Source organism: Mauremys reevesii, linkage group 14 (genome assembly GCF_016161935.1).
Source record: "Mauremys reevesii isolate NIE-2019 linkage group 14, ASM1616193v1, whole genome shotgun sequence".
NCBI classification, from domain to species: domain Eukaryota; kingdom Metazoa; phylum Chordata; order Testudines; family Geoemydidae; genus Mauremys; species Mauremys reevesii.
In genome coordinates, this window is record NC_052636.1 from 16,890,436 (window position 1) to 16,910,303 (window position 19,868).

The following is a 19,868-nucleotide window of genomic DNA, read 5'->3' on the forward strand; positions in this document are numbered from 1 at the left end:
CGAGACAATTTATTCCAGTGTTAACCACTCTGACAGTTTGGAAGCTTTTCCCTAAATCTCATCCCTAAACCGCCCTTGCTGTAATTTAAGTCCATTACTTCTTGTCCTATCACTCAGAGTTAAGAAGAACAATTTTCTCTAGCATGCTGTAACAACCTTTTATGTACTTGAAAACTGTGATCCATCCTCTGAGTCTTCCCCAGTTTTTTCAATCTTCCCTCATAGGTCTTGTTTTTTCTAGATCTTTAGTGATTTTGTTGCTCTTCTCTGGACTGTCTCAGATGTTGTCACATCTTTCTGGAAATGTAGACACCCAGAACTGGACACACTACTCCAGTTGAGAGCCTAATCCCAGTGCAGAGTAGAGCAGAAGAATTACTTCTCAAAATGTCTTGTTTACAATACTCCTGCTAATACATCCCAAAATGATGTACTTTTTTTTTGCAACACTGTTGACTCATATTTAACTTGTGATCACTACTGGCCCCCAGATCCCCTACCTTTCCACAGCGCTCCTTCCTAGATGCAGTTATTTCCCATTTTTGTATGTGTGTGCAGAATGACTGTTTCCCTACCTAAATGACACTTTGGATTTGTCCTTATTGAATTTCATCCTATTTACTTCAGACCATTTTCTCCAGTTTGTCCAGATGATTTTGAATTTCAGTTCTATCCTCCAAAGTAACACAACCCCTCCCAGTTTGGTATCTTACCGTAAACTTGATAAAGTGTGAGACAGCGATGATTCTGCTGGAGGTTCCACCATGCTAGAGTTACACCTGGTAGGAGGATGACTGAGGCCTGTACTGGGATAAGGATCCTCTGTGCTTTCACAGTGTGTGGCAGAACCTAGAGATGTCCATTAGCAGGGACCAATGCTGGGAAGTCAAGCTTGTGGAATGGACCAGCCCGTCTGAATTCACACACCTTGCCTTTTCACCCCAGCAGGCTGGGCGCGTCCATGGTTTGTCAGATCATCATCCTCTCTGGGAAGAGGAGATGGCTGCAATGGGCTAGCTCCAGGTAAGGGATTACTCAGGGGAGCTGATGGTGGGTTCATGCTGGAGGAGAAAGGAGGGGACAGAGATGTGACAAACCTGCACTGAGTCTTGTGTGTACTCTAGGGTGCTGATGGGTTGTCACCCGGGAGTGCAGTCTGGGGGCTTCTAGGAACTGCTGTGCCCTCTAACCCTCAAGCTAGGCTGGCCCCCTTCTCACACGGCTTTGCTGGAGATTCCAAGCCTTATTATCACCCAGTAGAGACCAGCAGGTGGCACAATGCATCCAACTAAAGCTACTTGAGTGCTTTACGTGAGCCACACTCCAAGGACAGATAGAAGAGAACAGCCAATTTCCAGCGATATGTATTTATGCAAACAGATCAAAGCAGATTACTTGGCAAATGACTTAAAAACTCAAACCAAGCTTAACATATTGGATGGATAGAATTTGAATTAGCAGTTTCTCACCTGACTGATGATACAAGCAGTCCCTAAGTTTTAGCCATACAAGCTAGAAATCCCTTTACCCTGGGACCAGCACATCCCCAGTTCAGTCTTTGTTCCTCAGAGTGCTTCCAGGAGTTCTCTTGTGTGGAGGCGAATGCCAAGAATGATGACACCCCACCTTATGTAGACTTTTCCATATGGCAGGAACCATTTGTTCCAAACTCAGTTCCCAGTCCAGTTTGTGGAAAATACAAGTACAAAATAGAAGTTAATTGTCATGTGGTCTGGTCATGCCTAGAGTGCCCTGCTGAGTCATAGTAGCCATGACTCATGGGCTAAACTTGAAACTGCCATTCACAGGAAGGCTAAAGCGATTCCACAGTCCATTGTCTTTGTTGATGAGCCATCAAGCACTGTCCACAGCTTCTTCATTAGTTCTACCTGAAGGCTTGTTGTGGGTGTTACCCAGGTAAGCACATTTGAAGAAGACAGATACAGAGTCAATATCCATAACTTCAGATACAAACATGATTCCATGCACAAAGTAGGATAATCATATTCAGCAAGATCATAGAAACTTTTCCAGTGACGCCACACAACTCATCTTGTACAAAATGCCTCATAATTATGTCCTAATCATATTATAATTCTGCCACTATATGTTGAATAGAGAGGGTGTAATAGTGAGGATAGGGCCTAATTTTAAGAGCACAGGAGTTGGGAATGGAACTTCCCGTCTTTGTGGAACGGAAATAACCCTCCAGTCAGGGCTGGGAAACTTTCCCAGACTCCTGGTGCTGAAACCTGAACCTACTGACACTGCATTAGTTCCCCCATTTTAATCTTTGTAAGCGGCAACTAAACTTTATCAGTGATGATTTTATATTTTCTTCTAGGTCATTGATAAGAATGTTAAATAGCACAGGGCTAAGATCCAATCCTTCAGGGAACCTGCTAGAAAGAAATCCATTCACCATGGTTCCCTATTTACAATCAGTTTTTAATCTATTTAATGTATGCACAGTGTGTATGTTTGTACCTTTCTAGTCAAAATATTGTGCTGAAAAACCAACTGATATGCCTACGTATATTACATAGTACTATTAGCTGCAACCAAACGTTGATCTCACTTGCCAATAAGGATATCCAGTTAGTTTGATAGGATCTGTGTGTCATACACCTTTTAATTGGTACTAATCATATTACCCTCCTTAAATTCTTTATTAATGAAATCCAGTATCGAAAGCTGCTCCATTCTCTTGCCCAGTGATATCGATTTCAGACTAACACTCTCTGTAATTAAGCTGCATCATCTCTTTTATAGTTTTAAATATTGGCACAGCATTAGCTTTATTCCAGTCTGCTGGAATTTCCCAAGTGTTCAAGTCCTAATTAAAATCAACATTAACAGTCCACCACGCTCCTCCAGCAGGTCTTTCAGAACTCTAGTTATCTGGACTCACTGATTTAAACACATCTAACCTTTAATAGCTGCTGTTTAATGTCCTCGTGAAGTTATTGTTGCAGAAAGGAAAGACTGTCCAAGCGTCAACATCTTGCTATGATATGAGTTACATCATCTGTTTTCTCCACTAAATCCAGGAAAATATTTATTGAATAGATTTTACCTCTTCTGCATGATTGTTGATAATTCTGCCATTTCCATCTAGTAATGTACCACTACACTGTATTAGGATTAATTTTGTATTTCTTAAAAGCTTCCTTCTTATTTTCATTGGTTGATCATTGATTTCTGATAACTTCCTTAACAATTTTCTACAATTCTGACCAAATCCTAACACTAGTCTTTACTATTGACTTGCTTTCTTCCATATATTTTATTTTAAAAAGTATTTGGGATTCCCTACCAGGGAGCTACCAGTAGAGAGTCAGAGACACTCCATCTCTATATTAAGCTCTGGCTAGTAGCTATATGATAAATGTGAAGACTCTGCCTCTGTCTGTCAACTGGGAGACACAAAAGGTTCTCTCTTTCTACCCTCTGACAGTGCCACCTGGCTGCTCTAAGCAGGTGGGGTGGGACTCTGTTAACATGTGCCTCCCGGAGCTTCCATTTCCCTGGTGCTGCTGTTCCGTGAATGGTGGGGTTGTGAGTGGGGCAGCAGGTACTGAGTGTTGGACTCTTCACCTTCTCTTTCAGGGGCCGGTGACCTTCGAGGGAGGTGGCTGTGCATTTCACCAGGGAGGAATGGGCTCTGCTGGACCCTGTTCAGAGAGCCCTCTACTGGGATGTCATGCAGGAGAACTATGAGACAGTGACCTCTCTGGGTAAGAAGTCCTGTCCCTGGGTTATTAGAAGCTGTGGGGTCTCTGAAGAACCTGAGTAGTAATAACTTTATACCTTTATTCTTCATACAAGTTTTGACAAGTTTCCTTGCCCCCTTTTTACTGCCTTATCTCCCACCCACTAGTATCATTTTTGGACATGTGCCTTTTTGGTGCCGTCAGTCATTTTAAAATTGCATTGAATGTATCCTTTTGGCTACATTAGCTTAACTACATTAGTAACTGCAGCTTTCATACCTTTTCCTCATTTTAATAGGAAAATATGCCTCTGTAAATTCTAAATTAAATAAATAGGTGTGTGATTCATTCATGGCTTGTGTGGCAGTCAGATGAGCTCCTCTTTTGATAGGAGAGCACATAATGTTGCCATTCAGGTGAAGGGAGAACAGAGCTGTAGTAGAGAGAGCAGAAGGGAGTACACATAATTCTGGGGTGCCAGGACATGGGGTGTGTGTGTGCAGGGTTAGACCTAAGAATCAGCAGAGAGGAGGAGGTTGTGAGAGACGAGGAGGAACACAAGAAGCTCCCAAGGTGCTGGGAGGTGGTGACGGCTGAGAGTAATGGGAAGAAGGGGAGGAGTGTGGGGAAGGGCACCCAGGAAGTGGGCTGGGTGGGTCAGTGGGCGGGAGGAGAGGTTTGGGGATCTAGGCTGTGGGGATCCCAGACCTTTAACCCTGAATCCCTACCCAAACCTCAGGTAAATCCCAGGCTTCAGCATAACCACTCTCACAAAGCCTCAGCTTAATATAAGGCCCTGAACTGTAGCAAGCTTAGGCTATGTTTACACTACCGCGGTCTGTCGACCTGCGCTGCGCAACTCCAGCTACATGAATGACATGGCTGGGTGGACGTAACAGAGTCGAGTTACAGCAGTGTGTGCACTGAGGAAGTACACGGGAGACCTTCACGGGTAGAGTCTGGAGCAGAGAACTGGAGAGCGACTTGCGATCGATCTGCAGTTGATTTAGCAGTCTGTACTAGACCCGATAAATCAACCACGGCTAGATCGATCTCAGAGTGTCAATCCCGGCTGTAGTGTCGACCTGCCCTTAATAACCCATTTATCTGTGTTCACCTTCTTGCCCCTCCACGCATGGTCCAAGCTAATAAGCGATTCTCTGATCATGACATGTTACCTCTAGCGAGTATGAAATTGCCCACAAGACGTGAGACTGGGTCATAGATCGTAAAATCAGGTCGGGGTCAAGAAGAGTGAGAGTTTGGAGAGAGTCTTGTCCCCCTCTCCCCATCTGCAGCAGCCACAGGCTGTCTCCCTCCAGGCTCCTTGGATCTCTGGGCCTGTCCCTCCTGAGGCTGCGTGGCCCAGTTCTTGTTTCTGACCTTCTCCTTTTCCAGAAGAATTAGAGGCTGTTGCTCCTGAATGTTAGTGTGTAATTCCCCAGCCTTCTCCTCCCACTGGGGGAGTTTAATTCTCCCTCCCATTACACCTGAGTCACTAGATTTCCTAATTCCCCAAAATGTGCACTGCGATGTCACAGTTCTGGGGTAGGCGAAACTGACCTGCCTCCATGGTCTGCTCTGGAATGGCCCCTCAGGTATCAGGCCTCAGCAGCCCCTCTCTATGGGCAGGGACCCACATGCCTCTCCTGTTGACCAGGGTGTGAGGATTGCAGCTTGTCCTCCACTGTATTCACTGGACTAACGGCCAGTTCCTGTGCTTTGCTTTCTCTCCAGGGCTGTGAGCAGTGTGTGTGTGTCTGAGACAGAGGTGGGACTTTTGATGAGACTTGTATGATGCCACTACACACCTCAGTTTCCTGCTGTGATTGGTATTGCTATGATTCTAAAGAGCAGGAGACGTGAGGTGTTTTGTCACATAGCTGTCATGGGGTGATATGAATGGGTCATTAAGGACTGGCTGGGAGTAACCTACATCAATGGAATACCCGACAGAGACAAGGGAATGATTGTCACCCAGGGGCCTGGGGTCTTGGCGGCGTATCCCCCTTACCCGCTCTGACACCGCAGAGCCTTGCCTGTGTCCCCGTTCCTGTTCCTGTTCCCCCTCCTGTTTGACTCAGTTTATATAGTAATATGCTCAGCTATACCTTTGTAACCAATCATTGTACTGAAATTTAACTAACCAATCTAACACATTGAAACATAATTCTCTAACCAATTGTATCCCACCACCCTCATTAACTTACACCTAGCAAAATTAATTATACAGCAGATAGAAACAATTAGAGAACCAGACTGATTAACATTGTAAAAGTGGTGGCCATAAAGATAGAACAATACAGAAATGAGGTTTCACAACCACAACCATTGAGAAGTGATTTCTTGCCAGACAGGCTGCTGTCAAACTAGGCATCCGAAGAAGTGAGCTTTAGCTCACAGCTCATGCTAAAATTAATTTGTTAGTCTTTAAGGTGCCACAAGTACTCCTGTTTTTTTTTAGGTTTTCTTTAACCATTTTAAGATCTGTTTCTTTATCTGGTGGTGATGGGCGCTATCAGGACAGGATCATCTTCCTAACAGCCCAGCAGCACCTTATTTCAGTGTGACTGGTTTGGGATGTGAGGATGTGACCCTTCCCTTCCCAGTTTATGGCTGTCCCTGCTGCTTAGTCAAAGGCCTTAGCCTAAGAACAAGGCCTCAGACGATCCTAGTGCGAGAAGGCCCAGACACAGGCAGACTGTGATTTTGATTCTTTGTTTTTATACCCCTGTGTAGCAGGCTGGTCCCTTTCTCCTGCCCTGAAGGATTAAAAACAGACCTGGGAGGGGGCTGTGGCTGGAGATATCAGCCTTTAGGCTGGGCTGGTTGGGGGAAGTGGCTGCAGCTGGGGCCATGCCCCGACAGACTCAGCTGGCCTAGAAAGACAGACAACTCAGGGCAGACAAGAGTCTCCCTCTGCCTGTAGAGGAAGAAGGGCCTGGCTGCAGGGAGCTGGACACAGGGTACCTGAGTGGAGCAGGGCTGGGGAAAGGCAGAGAAGCTGGGGCTCCTGCCTGGAAAGCCCCAGGCTGCGGCCTAGCACAAAGCCAACAGGTACTGGGGTTGCAGAGGCAGCCTAGGGGTAGGCAAAGGCAGCAGGTCCAAACCCCTTTGCCTATGGTGAGTGGCTGACACTGCAGCCTGCCCCAGTGAACAGGGCTAGATGGAACTAGGCAGTAACTGAGCAAAGTGGGGATAGTGGCAGGGTTCCCCTGGGAGGAGACCCAGATTGATCAGGTTCTGCCAGTGGATAGCACCCCAAATAAAGGGACACCGGGTCCAGGGAGGGCAGGGGCCAGAGGACAGGTGGATCACCGGCCTGCAGAAGGCGCTCAGAGCTGGAATGAGCTAATTCCAGGAGTCACCAGCAGAAGGCACCGCAGGTGAGTCTGCTCATCTACACCCTGTAACTAGCTAAGTGATAAAAATACACCTAACAGTGGGTTCTACCTTCCCCATTCTGTGTCTGTCTTGCGTATTTAGATTGTAAATTCTTCAGGGCATGGCCCAGCTACTATTCTGGGTTTGTACTTGTCCTAGCACAATGGGGACCCACTGTTAGTTGGTCCTTAGGCACTAAGGTAATGAATATGATTTATTATAATAACTCTCCTGCCTCTTGGAGCCAAGGAAGCTGGCCTTGGGATGTTACTGTAAAAAATGAGCTGGGGTTAAAACCATAGAATATTCTTTGTGACAAGTATCCCACAAATTCCACTGACCTCCCTTGTTTTCTTTGCCTGCAGTAAGGTTTCCAAATTCCAAACCTGATGTGATCTTGCAGCTGGAACGAGGAAGAGCCGTGGGTCCCAGACCTCCAGGGCTCTGAGAAAGAAGTGCTTCCAGAGCTGCCTGCACAGGTGAAGAATTGGTTAAACCAACTCCAACAACTGTGTGGGAATGCAGGAAACATTTGGGATGCCCTACAAAGACCCTATGAGCTCTCCAAGTTCAGGATTGTTCCCTGCAGATGTGGAATCATTATGGCAGATGTCACTCATGGCTTCCCTCCTATTCTGACTGACAACTGGCAGCAGGTCCCTCCTGATCTCTCTTTCCCTGAGTTGTTTACGAAGTTAAAGCAGGTAATCCTATAGATGCAGACGAGTTGCAGTCTTAGATTTCAAAGGCAATAGAAGCTTCTGTAATAAGCAAGCTCTATATCTTCCTTAGGACTAACCCCCTAATCAGCTGGGGATCTCTTCCTGATGCGTAAAAACTTTGCCCCCAGAGTCCAAGCAGCATACAGATAATCAGTTCCTTCTGTGTGGGGTTTTCATCCCCTTCCTGCCATGTGCTCTGAGCTGCCAGCTCAGCTAATGGGAAATCAAGAGCACAACCACAGCCTTGTGTCTTCTTTAACGTCCATAATAGTCTCTCTGGTGTGGATGGACCTTTCCTGCCAGGCAGGGTGTAATGCATTCTGTTGCCAATCAGCACTTCACCTAGGTAAAGTCTCTCTCCTGTCTGGTGATTTACAGAGCCACAGAGACTCACAATGGAGCTAGTCAGATGTTAACTCAGGCAGCAACTCACAAGCATTTAACAGAAGTCTAAACATGTTCTTATAATCCTAATACCTGTTTTAACAATACTAACACAGGTGAGTCAGACTGATTCCACTGTGCGTTTGTCCATGTTCAGTTAAGACATAGAGGCTTGTGTAGGCTAACACCTCATCTGCCAGTGTCACAGGCAGGCTGGGCAGGGATGGTGTCTCTAGCCTCTGTTTGCCAGAAGCTGGGAATGGTTGTGGGATGGATCACTTGATGGTTACCTGTTCTGTTCTTTCCTCTGAAGCACCTGGCATTAGCCACTGAGCCAGATGGCCCATTGCTCTGACGCAGTGGGCCCTTCTTATGTTCACAGTCTCTATCAGGAGTATCTACTCATTTGGACTCACTGGGGAGCCACAGAAAGAAACAAGATGTGCTGAGGCAAGAAGGCCCGTCTCAGAGCCCCTGGGGTCACGCTTCCCAAAGGCTAAAACTAGGCCCAGCCCATGAAAGGGGCACTCCCAGGAGAGACTCTACAAAGGCTAAAGCTTCAAACAACTTAGTTAACCTGAGAGAGCTGCCTTGGGGACAGTGACAGGAGAATCTCCCAGAGTGACTCCTTTGATTCTGCTCTTCACTGGCCTTTGGTTCATAGAATCATAGAACTGGAAGGGACTTTGGAAGGTCACCTAGGCCAGTCCCCTGCACTCAAGGCAGGACTCAGTATTATCTAGACCATCCTGAGGTGTTTGTCCAGCCTCCTCTTAAAAATCCCCAATGATGGAGATTCCACAACTTCCCTACACTATTTGTTCTGGAGTTTAACCACTCTGACAGGAAGTTTCTTCTAATCTCCATCCTAAATTGCCCTTGCTGCAATTTAAGGCCATTACTACTTCTCCTATCCTCAGAGGTTAAGAACAATTTTTTCTTCCACATCCCTGTAACAACCTTTTATGTACTTGAAAACTATTATAATGTCCTCTCTACTCCAGACTAAACAAACCCAATTTTTTCAATCTATCCTCATAGGTAATGTTTTCTAGACCTTTAATCATTTTTGTTGTTCTTCTCTGGACTTTCTCCAATTTGTCCACATCTTTCCTCATATGTGGCACCCACAAATGGACACAGTTCTCCAGTTGTGGCCTAATCCATGAGTGGAGTGGAAGAATTACTGCTTGTGTCTTGCTTACAGTACTCCCTCAAATACATTCCAGAATGATGTTTGCCCGTTTGCACTGTTGACTTATACTTAGCTTGTGATCCACTATGGCTGACTCCCTTTCAGTGCTCCTTCCTGGGCAGGAATTTCCCATTTTGTACGTGTGCACCTGATTGTTCTTTCCTAAATGAAGCACTTTGCATTTGTCTAATTGAATTTCATCCTATTTACTTCAGGCCTTTTCTCCAGATCATTTTGAATTTTAATCATAGAATATCAGGGTTGGAAGGGACCATAGGAGGTATCTAGTCCAATCCTGCTCAAAGCAGGACAAATCCCCAGGCAGATTTTTCCCCAAATCCTAAATGGCCCCCTCAAGGATTGAACTCACAGCCTTGGGTTTAGCAGGCCGATGCTCAAACCACTGAGCTCTCCCTCCTGGTCTATCCTCTAAAGCACTTGAAACCCCTCCCAGCTTGGTATTGTCTGCAAACTTGGTAAGTATAACAGAGGATGTTACTGGGAGGTTTCACCGTGTCTCAGAGGGTTACACCATGGTGGGAGGGGCTAGGCCTGTACTGGAATAAGGTCACTCTGTGCTTCACAGTGTGGCAGAACCTAGAGTGTCCATTAACAGGGAAAAATCCGGGGGGAATCAGCATGTGGAATGGACAAAAGCCCCCTCTGCATTCTCTCACATTGCCCTTCTCGTCCTGGCAGGCTGCAGATTAACGTCCACGTTTTGCTCCAGATCATTTCATCCTCCCAAAGGGACGGAAATGGCTGCAATGGAGCTAGCTCAGGTAAAGGGATTATCAGGGAGCTGGTGGTGGGTTCTGCTTGGAGGGAGAGGAGCAGTAAATGCATAGGAGGATAGGAGCTGCTGGAGGTGGTGGGAGGCAGGAAATATCTCAGGTGGAGAAAGGGAGGGGACAGGATGTGACAAATCTGCTGAAACTTATGTAATTTAGGGTATGATGGGTTGTCACCCCGGGGTGCAGTCTGGGATGGTTCTGGGAACCGCTGCGCCCTCTAACCCTCAAGCTGGGCTGGGCCTTCTCACACTGCTTTGCTGGAGATTCAGCCAGCCTCTCCAGGGCCTGTTATCACCCAACACGACAGCAGGTGGCGCCATGCATCCAACTAAGCTACCTGAGTGCTTTACCTAAGCCGCTCAAGGACAGATAGACAACAACAGCCAATTTCCCAGCTCCCCAACCTTGCACACCTGCTGTAGTATAAATTTAGAATTATACCATCTTATAGTGCACAGGGATCTGGATAATGTAAGCTCATTAATATAGTTCGCCTTCCCCTCGATATGGGAAAGATGTGCACAACAAGCCTCTGCTAACCAAGCTCAGCTTTTTCCCAAACACTTCATTCAAAATGCACTGATTAAGATAAAGCATAAAACAAGTTTATTAATGGCAGAAAGGTAGATTTTAAGTAATTATTGTTAGAACAAAAAAGGAGCCGGTTGATCCAGAGGCGGATATGAATACAGGCTTCTTTATTGTGTTACTTGTGTTCCCCTTGACCCAACTATCGAGTAAGAACTGGATTAGTTACATCACATGCCTTTTATCTAAGTTTGTATGTAAACACCTACATCCGTTACAACACCTCAAAACCCCTCATTAAGTAGTAAACACTCATACAATTAGTATACCACCTGTCCACTGTCACAGGAGTACACATATCAGAGAGGCAATTTGACCTGGAAATTACCGTTCTTTGCAATAACGTGTGGCCACAAATTACCCTAAACAGCAGATCTCGGGTATGGAGGAAGGGTCAATGAGCAGTTCTCAGGGAGGAGGAAGGGGCCATAAGCCAGGAAGCTTGTTTATGTAGCTGGGAAAGGAAGGGAGGGAGATAACATTTCTTTACTTTCTTTCACACAAAGGACATTTATTCCAGGAACTACATTTCTTATGCAGCTGCATCAGTCAATTATTACAAGCAACAGAGAGGAAAAATATGGCAACTTATTTGTTAAGCAAAGAATTCCTGCCTGCTTATGCCTTTGTCCCCAATGCATGTCAGCACATTAGCAGCTTCCCAGCTGTTTTACTGAACCCTAACGTATCCCAACAATTCTAAGTGTTAGCAAACAGATCAAAGCCGATTACTTAGCAGATAACCAAAAACTCAAACTAAGCCTAACATACTAGATGGATAGAATTTGAATTAGCAATTTCTCACCCTGACTGATGCTACAAGCAGTCCCCCAAGTTTCCATACACAAGCTAGAAATCCCTTTACCCTGGGACCAGCACTTCCCCCAGTTCAGTCTTTGTTCCTCAGGTGTTTCCAGGAGTTCTCTTGTGCGGGGAATGAGGCCAAGAGATGATGTCACGCCACCTTATGTAGCTTTTCCATATGGCGGAACCATTTGTTCCAAACTCAGTTCCCAGTCAGTTTGTGGAAAAATACAGGTACCAAAATGGAGTTCATTGTCATGTGGTCTAGTCACATGTCCTAGCGTGTCCTGCTGAGTCATAGTAGCCATGACTCATAGGCTGGCTGAAACATTCACAGGAAGGCTAAGCTCTTCCACGGTCCATTGTCTTTGTTGATGAGCCATCAGCTCTGTCTGGCTTCTTCATTGTTGTACCTGAAAGGCTCGTTGTGGGTGTTACCCAGAGTAAGCACATTTGAAATACAGCTACAGAGTCAATATCCATAACTTCAAATACAAACATGATCCATGCACACAAATAGGATAATAATATTCAGCACATGACGCATCTTGCACAAAATGCATCATAATTATGTCCTAATCATATTATAACCATACCACTATGCTGAATATGGGGTGTAGTGTCAGATAGGGCCTAATTTCAAGGCATGGAATTTGGGAATGGAACTTCTCCTCTTTGTGGAACAGGAAATAACCCTCCCAGACTCCCAGTGCTGTAGCCTGAATCTACTGCCACTTCATTAGTTACCACCACCCGCAATCTTTGTGATACTGCAAACTTTATCCGTGATGATTTTATATTCTGTTCTAGGTCATTGATAAGAATGTTAAATAGCACACGGGCAAAAAGCAATCCTTGTGGGAACCCGCTAGAAATAAATCCACTTGACCATGGTTCCCCATTTACAATCCCAGTTTTAATCTATTTAATGTATGCTGTGTTTATTTTGTATCATTCTAGTTTTTTAGTCAAAATATTGTGCTGAATCAAGTCATATGCCTTACAGAAGTCTAGATATATTACATCAATACTATTAGCTGCAACCAAACTTTTGATCTCATCTAATAAGGATATCCAGTTAGTTTGATAGGATCTATTTTCTCTAAACCTTTGTTAATAGGTGCTAATTATATTGCCTTCCTTTAATTCTTTATTAACGAAATCCAGTATCGACTGCTCCATTATTTTGCTCAGTATTGATATCAGACTGACACTCTTGTAATTAGCTGGGTCATCTCTTTTACACTTTTTAGTATTGGCACAGCATTGGCTTAATTCCAGTCTTCTGGAATTTCCCCAGTGTTCAAGTCCTAATTACAATCAACATTAATAGTCCACCACGCTCCTCCACCAGGTCTTTAAAAACTCTTGGATACAAGTTATCTGGACCTGCTTATTTAAACATGTCTAACTGTAATAGCTGCTGTTTAATGTCCTTGTGAGTTCTTGTTGGAATGGAAGGAGTGTCGTCGTCAACATCTTATGATACGAGTACAGCATCTGTTTTCTCCAAATCCAGGAGAGAACACTTATTGAACACTTTACCTCTTCTGCATTATTTTTGATAATTCTGCCATTTCCGTCTAGTAATTTATCACTACCATTGTTAGGATTAATATACTTTTCAAAACTTCCTTCTTATTTTCATTGATTGGTCATTGATTTCTGATAGCTTCCTGTGACGTGGCAGTTCTGGCGGGACCCAACTGAGGTGCCAATTCAGGACAAATCGCTTAAACAGGGCAGTCACAGCCCTAGGTTGGGGTTTTTCCATCTCTAAGGCAAACCAAACCAGCCAGACAGAGAGGACTTCAGTTTCACCCCACTGGCTAACCACAAGTCACACAAGCAATTTCCTTAGACACTCTAGTCTCCCAGTATCACCACCAGTGCCACACGTCCCGGGAGGAATGGTTATGAAAACCAACACCCCAATAAAAGAAAAAGGTTCTTTCGATTAAAAGAATCAAGCCCCAGACCCAGGTCAATATACACATCAGATCTTACCCACAAATCACGCTGTTGCCAATCCTTTAGAATCTAAAATCTAAAGATTTATTCATAAAAGGAAAAAGGTAGAGGTGAGAGCTAGAATTGGTTAAATTAAATCAATTACATACAGTAATGGCAAAGTTCTTAGTTCAGGCTTGTAGCAGTGATGGCATAAACTGCAGGTTCAAATCAAGTCTCTGGAGAACATCCCCCGCTGGGATGGGTCATCAGTCCCTTGTGTAGAGCTTCAGCATGTAGCAAAGTCCTCCAGAGGTAGAAGCAGGATTGAAGAAAAGATGGAGATGAGGCATCAGCCTTATACAGGCTTTTCCAGGTGTAAGAACCTCTTTGTCCTTACTGTGGAAAATTACAGCAAAATGGAGTCTGGGGTCACATGGGCCAGTCCCTGCACTTTGCTGAGTTACAAGGCGTGTCTGCCTTCTCTCCATGGAGTCAATTGTGTAGCTGATGGTCCTTAATGGGCCATCAAGCAGGCTAGGCAGAGCTAACACCAGCTTGTCTGTGATGTCTCCCAGAAGCACAGCACCAGCTTGAAATACAGACAGGATAGAGCCAATACTCATAACTTCAACTACAAAATGATACATACATACAGACAGCATAATCATAACCAGCAACCCATAACCTGGTCTTAGACACCTCATATGATCCCCTTTACATCAGATTTGTTGCCACTACAGGACCTTGGTTGCAACCCATGTTCTATATGGTCCCAATTTATATCAATAATGTCACACTTCTCTTACCAATTTTCTACAATTCTGACCTTCTAACTCAGGGGTGAGCAACCTTTCAGAAGTCTTCATTTATTCACTCTAATTTAAGGTTTTGAGTGCCAGTAATACATTTTAAGATTTTTAGAAGATCTTTCTCTGTCTATAATATATAACTAAACTATTGTTGTATGTAAAGTAAATAAGGCTTTTAAAATGTTTAAGAAACTTCATTTAAAATTAAATTAAAATGCAGAGCCCCCTGGACTGGTGGCCAGGACCCGGGCATTGTGAGTGCCACTGAAAATCAGCTTGCGTGCTGTCTTCAGCACCCATGCCATAGGTTGCCTACCCCTGTTCTAACTAATATTCTTTACTACTGACTTCCCTTTCCAAATAAAATATAAGAAAGAAGTGTTTCCTACCAGGGAGCCATTAGTAGGGTCCAGAGCCAGCCCCATCTCCTATATCAAGCTCTGGCTAGTAGCTATGTGATAAATGTGATGACCCTGCCTCCGTCTGTCAGCTGGGAGACACAAAGGTTCTCTCTTTCCACCCTCTGATGCCGCCTGTCTGTTCTAGGCAAGGTTGGGTGGGACTCTGTTAACATGTGCCTCCCGGGGCTTCCATTTACCTGGTGCTGCTGTTCCGTGAATAGTGGGGTTATGAGTGGGGCAGCAGGTACTGAGTGTTGGACACTTGCTCTTTCAGGGGCCGGTGACCTTCGAGGATGTGGCTCTGTATTTCACCAAGGGGGAATGGGCTCTGCTGGACCCTGTTCAGAGAGCCCTCTACAGGATGTCATGCAGGAGAACTATGAGACGGTGACCTCACTGGGTAAGGAGTCCTGTCCCCTGGGTTATTAGAAGCTGTGGGGTCTCTGAAGAACCTGAGTAGTAATAACTTTATACCTTTATTCGTCATACAAGTTTAGACAAGTTTCCTTGCCCACCCTTTTTTTGCCTTATCGCCCACCCACTAGTATCATTTTTGGACATGTGCCTTTTTGGTGCTGACAGTCATTTTAAAATTGCATTGAATGTATCCTTATTGAATACATTCATAACTACATTAATCACTGTAGCTTTCATGCCTTTTCCTCATTTTAAGAGGAAAATATGCTGCCTGTAGAATTCTAAATTGAGTAAATAGGTGTCTGACTCATGCATGGCTTGTGTGACAGTCAGATGAGCTCTTTTAGGAGCGTGTAATGTTGCCGTTCAGGATCCCATGGCTGAAGGGATAAGCGAGCCGTGGGAGGGACGGAGACGGGGTAGTAGATATGCCAGGACATGGGGCGGGTGTGTGCAGGGTTAGAGCTAAGAAGCAGCAGGGAGGTAGGAGGTTGTGAGAGACGAGGAGAAAATACAAGAAGCTCCCAAGGCGCCGGGAGGTGGTGCCGGCTGAGAGTAATGGGAAGAAGCGGAGGAGTGTGGGAAGGGCACCCAGGAAGTGGGGTGGGTGGGTCTGTGGGAGGGAGGAGAGGTTTGGGGTCTGGAGCTGTGGGGATCCCAGACCTTTAACCCCAAATCCCTACCAAAGCCTTGTTGCTTTAGAGCCTCCACTCCAGTTTTATTTCTGTTCAGTTTCACTTTATTATACATATTTTTCCCCAAATATTATTATTTTAACTCTTGACCTCCTCTCCCACTCATTACCCCCTCCTCACATAACCTCCCCATCTCCTATGCACAGCGACCCGGCCACCGATCCTGAGTCCTTGCTGCATCCTCCTCCCAGAGCAGGGCCCCTACCCAGGCACAAATGGGCACTTCGTCGATGATGTCACAGGGTGGTATAGTCTGTACAATTTTACACCTATAAGATTACATATTCCAAGCCCTTCACACCAGTCGGGCTTATCTCTATACGCCGATACAGTCTGTTCCCTTCCCAGCTCTGATGCCGCAGAGCCTGGCCTGTGTCCCTGTTCCCGTTCTCCCCTAACCAACATTCAACATTCATGGGGCCTCATCTGGAGCACTGTGTCCAGTTTTGGGCCCAACACTATAAGAAGGATGTGGAAATATTGGAAAGCATCCAGCGGGGGCAACAAAAATGGTTAGGGACTGGAACACATGACTTCTGAGGAGAGGCTGAGGGAACTGGGATTGTTTAGTCTGCAGAAGAGAAGAATGAGGGGATTTGACAGCTGCTTTCAACTACCTGAAAGGGGGCTTCAAGAGGATGGATCTAGGGTAGGTCTTCACTACCCGCCGGATCGGCGGGTAGCAATCGATTCTCGGAGTTCGATATATCGCGTCTCATATTGAACTCGAACGCGCTCCTGTCGACTCGAACTCCACCACCGCGACGGCGGTGGCGGAGTCGACGGAGGCTGCGGACATCGATCCAGCGGCGTGAGGACGGGTAAGTAATTCAAACTAAGGTATTCGACTTCAGCTACGGTATTCACGTAGCTGAAGTTGCGTACCTTAGATCGAACTCCCCCCCCCGTTTTGACCAGGCCTAGACTGTTCTCAGTGGTAGCAGATGACAGAACAAAGAGTAATGATTTCAAGTTGCAATGGGGGAGGTTTAGGTTGGATATTAGGAAACACTATTTCACTAGGAGGGTGGTGAAGCCCTGGGATAAGTTCCCCACAGAGGTGGTGGAATCTCCTTCCTTAGAGGTTTTTAAGGTCAGGCTTGACAAAGCCTTGGCTGGGATGATTTAGTTGGGGATTGATCCTGCTTTGAGCAGGGGTGGGACTAGATACCTCCTGAGGTCCCTTCCAACCCTGATATTCTATTATTCCAATTTCCTTCCTCCCTCCTGTTTGACCCCATTTATAGAGTAATATTCTCAGCTATACCTTAACCAATAATTGTGCTGAAATTTAACTAACCAATTCTAACATATTGTGACATAATTCTCTAACCCAGGCGTCGGCCACCTTTCAGAAGTGGTGTGCGGAGTCTTCATTTATTCACTCTAATTTAAGATTTCATGTGCCAATAATACATTTTAACGTTTTTAGAAAGTCTCTTTCTATAAGTCTATAATACATAATTGAACTATTGTATGTAAAGTCAGTAAGGTTTTAAAATGTTTAAGAAGCTTCATTTAAAATTAATTAAAAATGCAGAGCCTTCTGGACCGGTGGCCAGGACCTGGGCAGTGTGAGTGCCACTGAAAATCAGCTCGTGTGCCGCCATAGGTTGCCTACTCCTGCTCTAACCAATTATAAACCACTACCTAATTAAGTTACACCTGGCAACATTAATTATACAGGCGAGAGAAACAATTAGAGAACCAGACTGATTAACAATGTAAAAGTGGTGGCCATAAAGATAAAGCAATACAGAAATGAGGGTTTCACAACCACAACCATTGATAAGTGATTTCTTGCCAGACAGAATGCTATCAAATTAAGGTTTCTTTAACCATCTTAAGATCCAGACAGGATTGTCTTCCTAACAGCCCAGTAGCACCTTATTTCAGTGTGACTGGTTTGGGATGTGAGGATGTGACCCTTCACTTCCCAGCTTATGGCTGCCCCTGCTGCTTAGCCAAAGGCCTTAGCCTAAGAACAAGGCCTCAGCCTATCCTAGTGAGAGAAGGCCCAGACAGAGGCAGACTGTGATTTTGATTCTTTGTTTTCATACTCCTGTAACTAGCTAAGTGATAAAAATACCCTAAGTTCTTAAAATATAGGCTTTGCAGGCAGGCCTGAATATCGCCGTTCTAACAGGGTCTACCCTTCCCCCATGCTGTGTCTGTCTTGTGTATTTAGACTGTAAATTCTTCAGAGCATGGGCCATCTACTATTCTGCATTTGTACTGTGCCTAGCACAACAGAGACACACTGTTAGTTGGTCCTTAGGCACTCAGGTAATGCATATGATTAATAATAATAATAATTCTCCTGCCACTTGGAGCCAAGGAAGCTGGTCTTGGGATGTTACTGCTTAAAAATGATCTGAGCTTAAAACCATGGACTATTCTTTGTGACAAGTATCCCACAAATTCCACTGACCTTCCTGGTTTTCTTTGCCTGGCATAGGGTTTCTAAATTCCAAACCTGATGTGGTCTCACAGCTGGAACGAGGGGAAGAGCCGTGGGTCCCGGACCTCCAGGGTTCTGAGAAAGAAGTGCTCCCGAGAGCTGCCTCCAGAGGTGAGGGCTTGGTTAAAGCAAGTCAAAAACTGTCCGTGAATACAAGAAACATTTGGGATGCCCTACAAAGACCCTGTGAGCTCTCCAAGTTCAGGATTGTTCCCTGCAGATGTGGAATAATTAGGCAGATGTCACTCATGGCTTCCCACGTATCCTGACTAACAACTGTCAGCAGATCCCTACCTGATCCCACTTTCCCCTGCATGTTCTGGTGAAATGTAGACCAAAACTGATCCCTTCCTCTCTCCTCTGGGGAAAATCAGCTCCTGATAGGTTTGATCTCTCCTGCACATATTTTGGTTTGTTCATCCCTTTTAAAATTCCTGTCTCTGAGATTTCCTTTCTCTCAGGCACACGGAGTGACCTATGCCTGGATTCTCTCTGTCTCCCATCAGGTGATAGAATGGTGCATGAGAATGAGGAGCAGAAACCCCAGCAGGAAGATGCTGAGCAAGGAGAACCATATGAGACATTATCAGGAAGACCCAAAGGGAATGTTTCCAGGAGTTGTGCACTCCGAGAAAAGTAAAAGCCTCTGAGACTCAGCAGAGGCCAGAGGAGAACTTCAGTAGCCTCTCAGACCTTATTACACATGAGAGAATCAACTTTGAAGAGACGCCCTACACATGCTCTGAGTGCGGGAAAAGCTTCAGTCACCGCTCTGGCCTCATCAGACATCAGAGAATCCACACAGGGAAGCTGCCCTACACGTGCACTGAGTGCGGGAAAAGCTTCAATTGGTGCTCAAACCTTATCATACATCAGAGAATCCACACAGGAGAGAAGCCCTACACGTGCTTTGAGTGCGGGAAAAGCTTCAGGCACGGCTCTGCCCTTATCACACATCAGAGAATCCACACAGGAGAGAAGCCCTACACATGCTTTGAGTGCGGGAAAAGCTTCAGTCACCGCTCTGCCCTTATCACACATCAGCGAATCCACACAGGAGAGACGCCCTACACATGCGCTGAGTGCGGGAAAAGCTTCAGTCAGCTCTCACACCTTATCAGACATCAGAGAACCCACACAGGAGAGACGCCCTACACGTGCTCTGAGTGCGGGAAAAGCTTCGGTCGGCGCTCAAACCTTATCAGACATCAGAGAATCCACACATGAGAGATCCCCTACACATGCTCTGAGTGCGGGTAAAGTTTCACTGAGCACTCAGACTTTGTCAGACATCGTAGAATCCACAGTGGAGAGAGACCCTATACTTGCTCTGCATTTGGGAAAAGCTTCAATCAGATGTCATTCCCTATTAGAGATCAGAAAATCCAAATGGGAGAGAACTGTAAGAAATGCCTTTATTAGGGCTTCTCAAAGATTTGTTTTAAAAAAAATCACATTTGCTAATTCCAATATAGTGATCTTTGCACCATCTTCACTGTGGTCTCTCAGCTCTGCCGGATGAGTTGCCTGCTTCTGACTTTTGCAGTT

At 45.3% G+C, this 19,868-nt stretch overlaps 1 protein-coding gene across 1 annotated transcript in view; it reads left to right on the forward strand.

Moving 5' to 3' along the window:
• The window catches only part of LOC120381973 (zinc finger protein 850-like), a 754,134-nt gene extending 734,587 nt beyond the window's left edge, over positions 1-19,547 (forward strand). Inside the window, exon 10 of the mRNA XM_039500144.1 lies at positions 19,012-19,547. Within this exon, the coding sequence (XP_039356078.1) occupies positions 19,012-19,547 (536 nt within the window). The remainder of the gene's footprint in view (positions 1-19,011) is intronic.
• Positions 19,548-19,868: the final 321 nt, after the last annotated feature.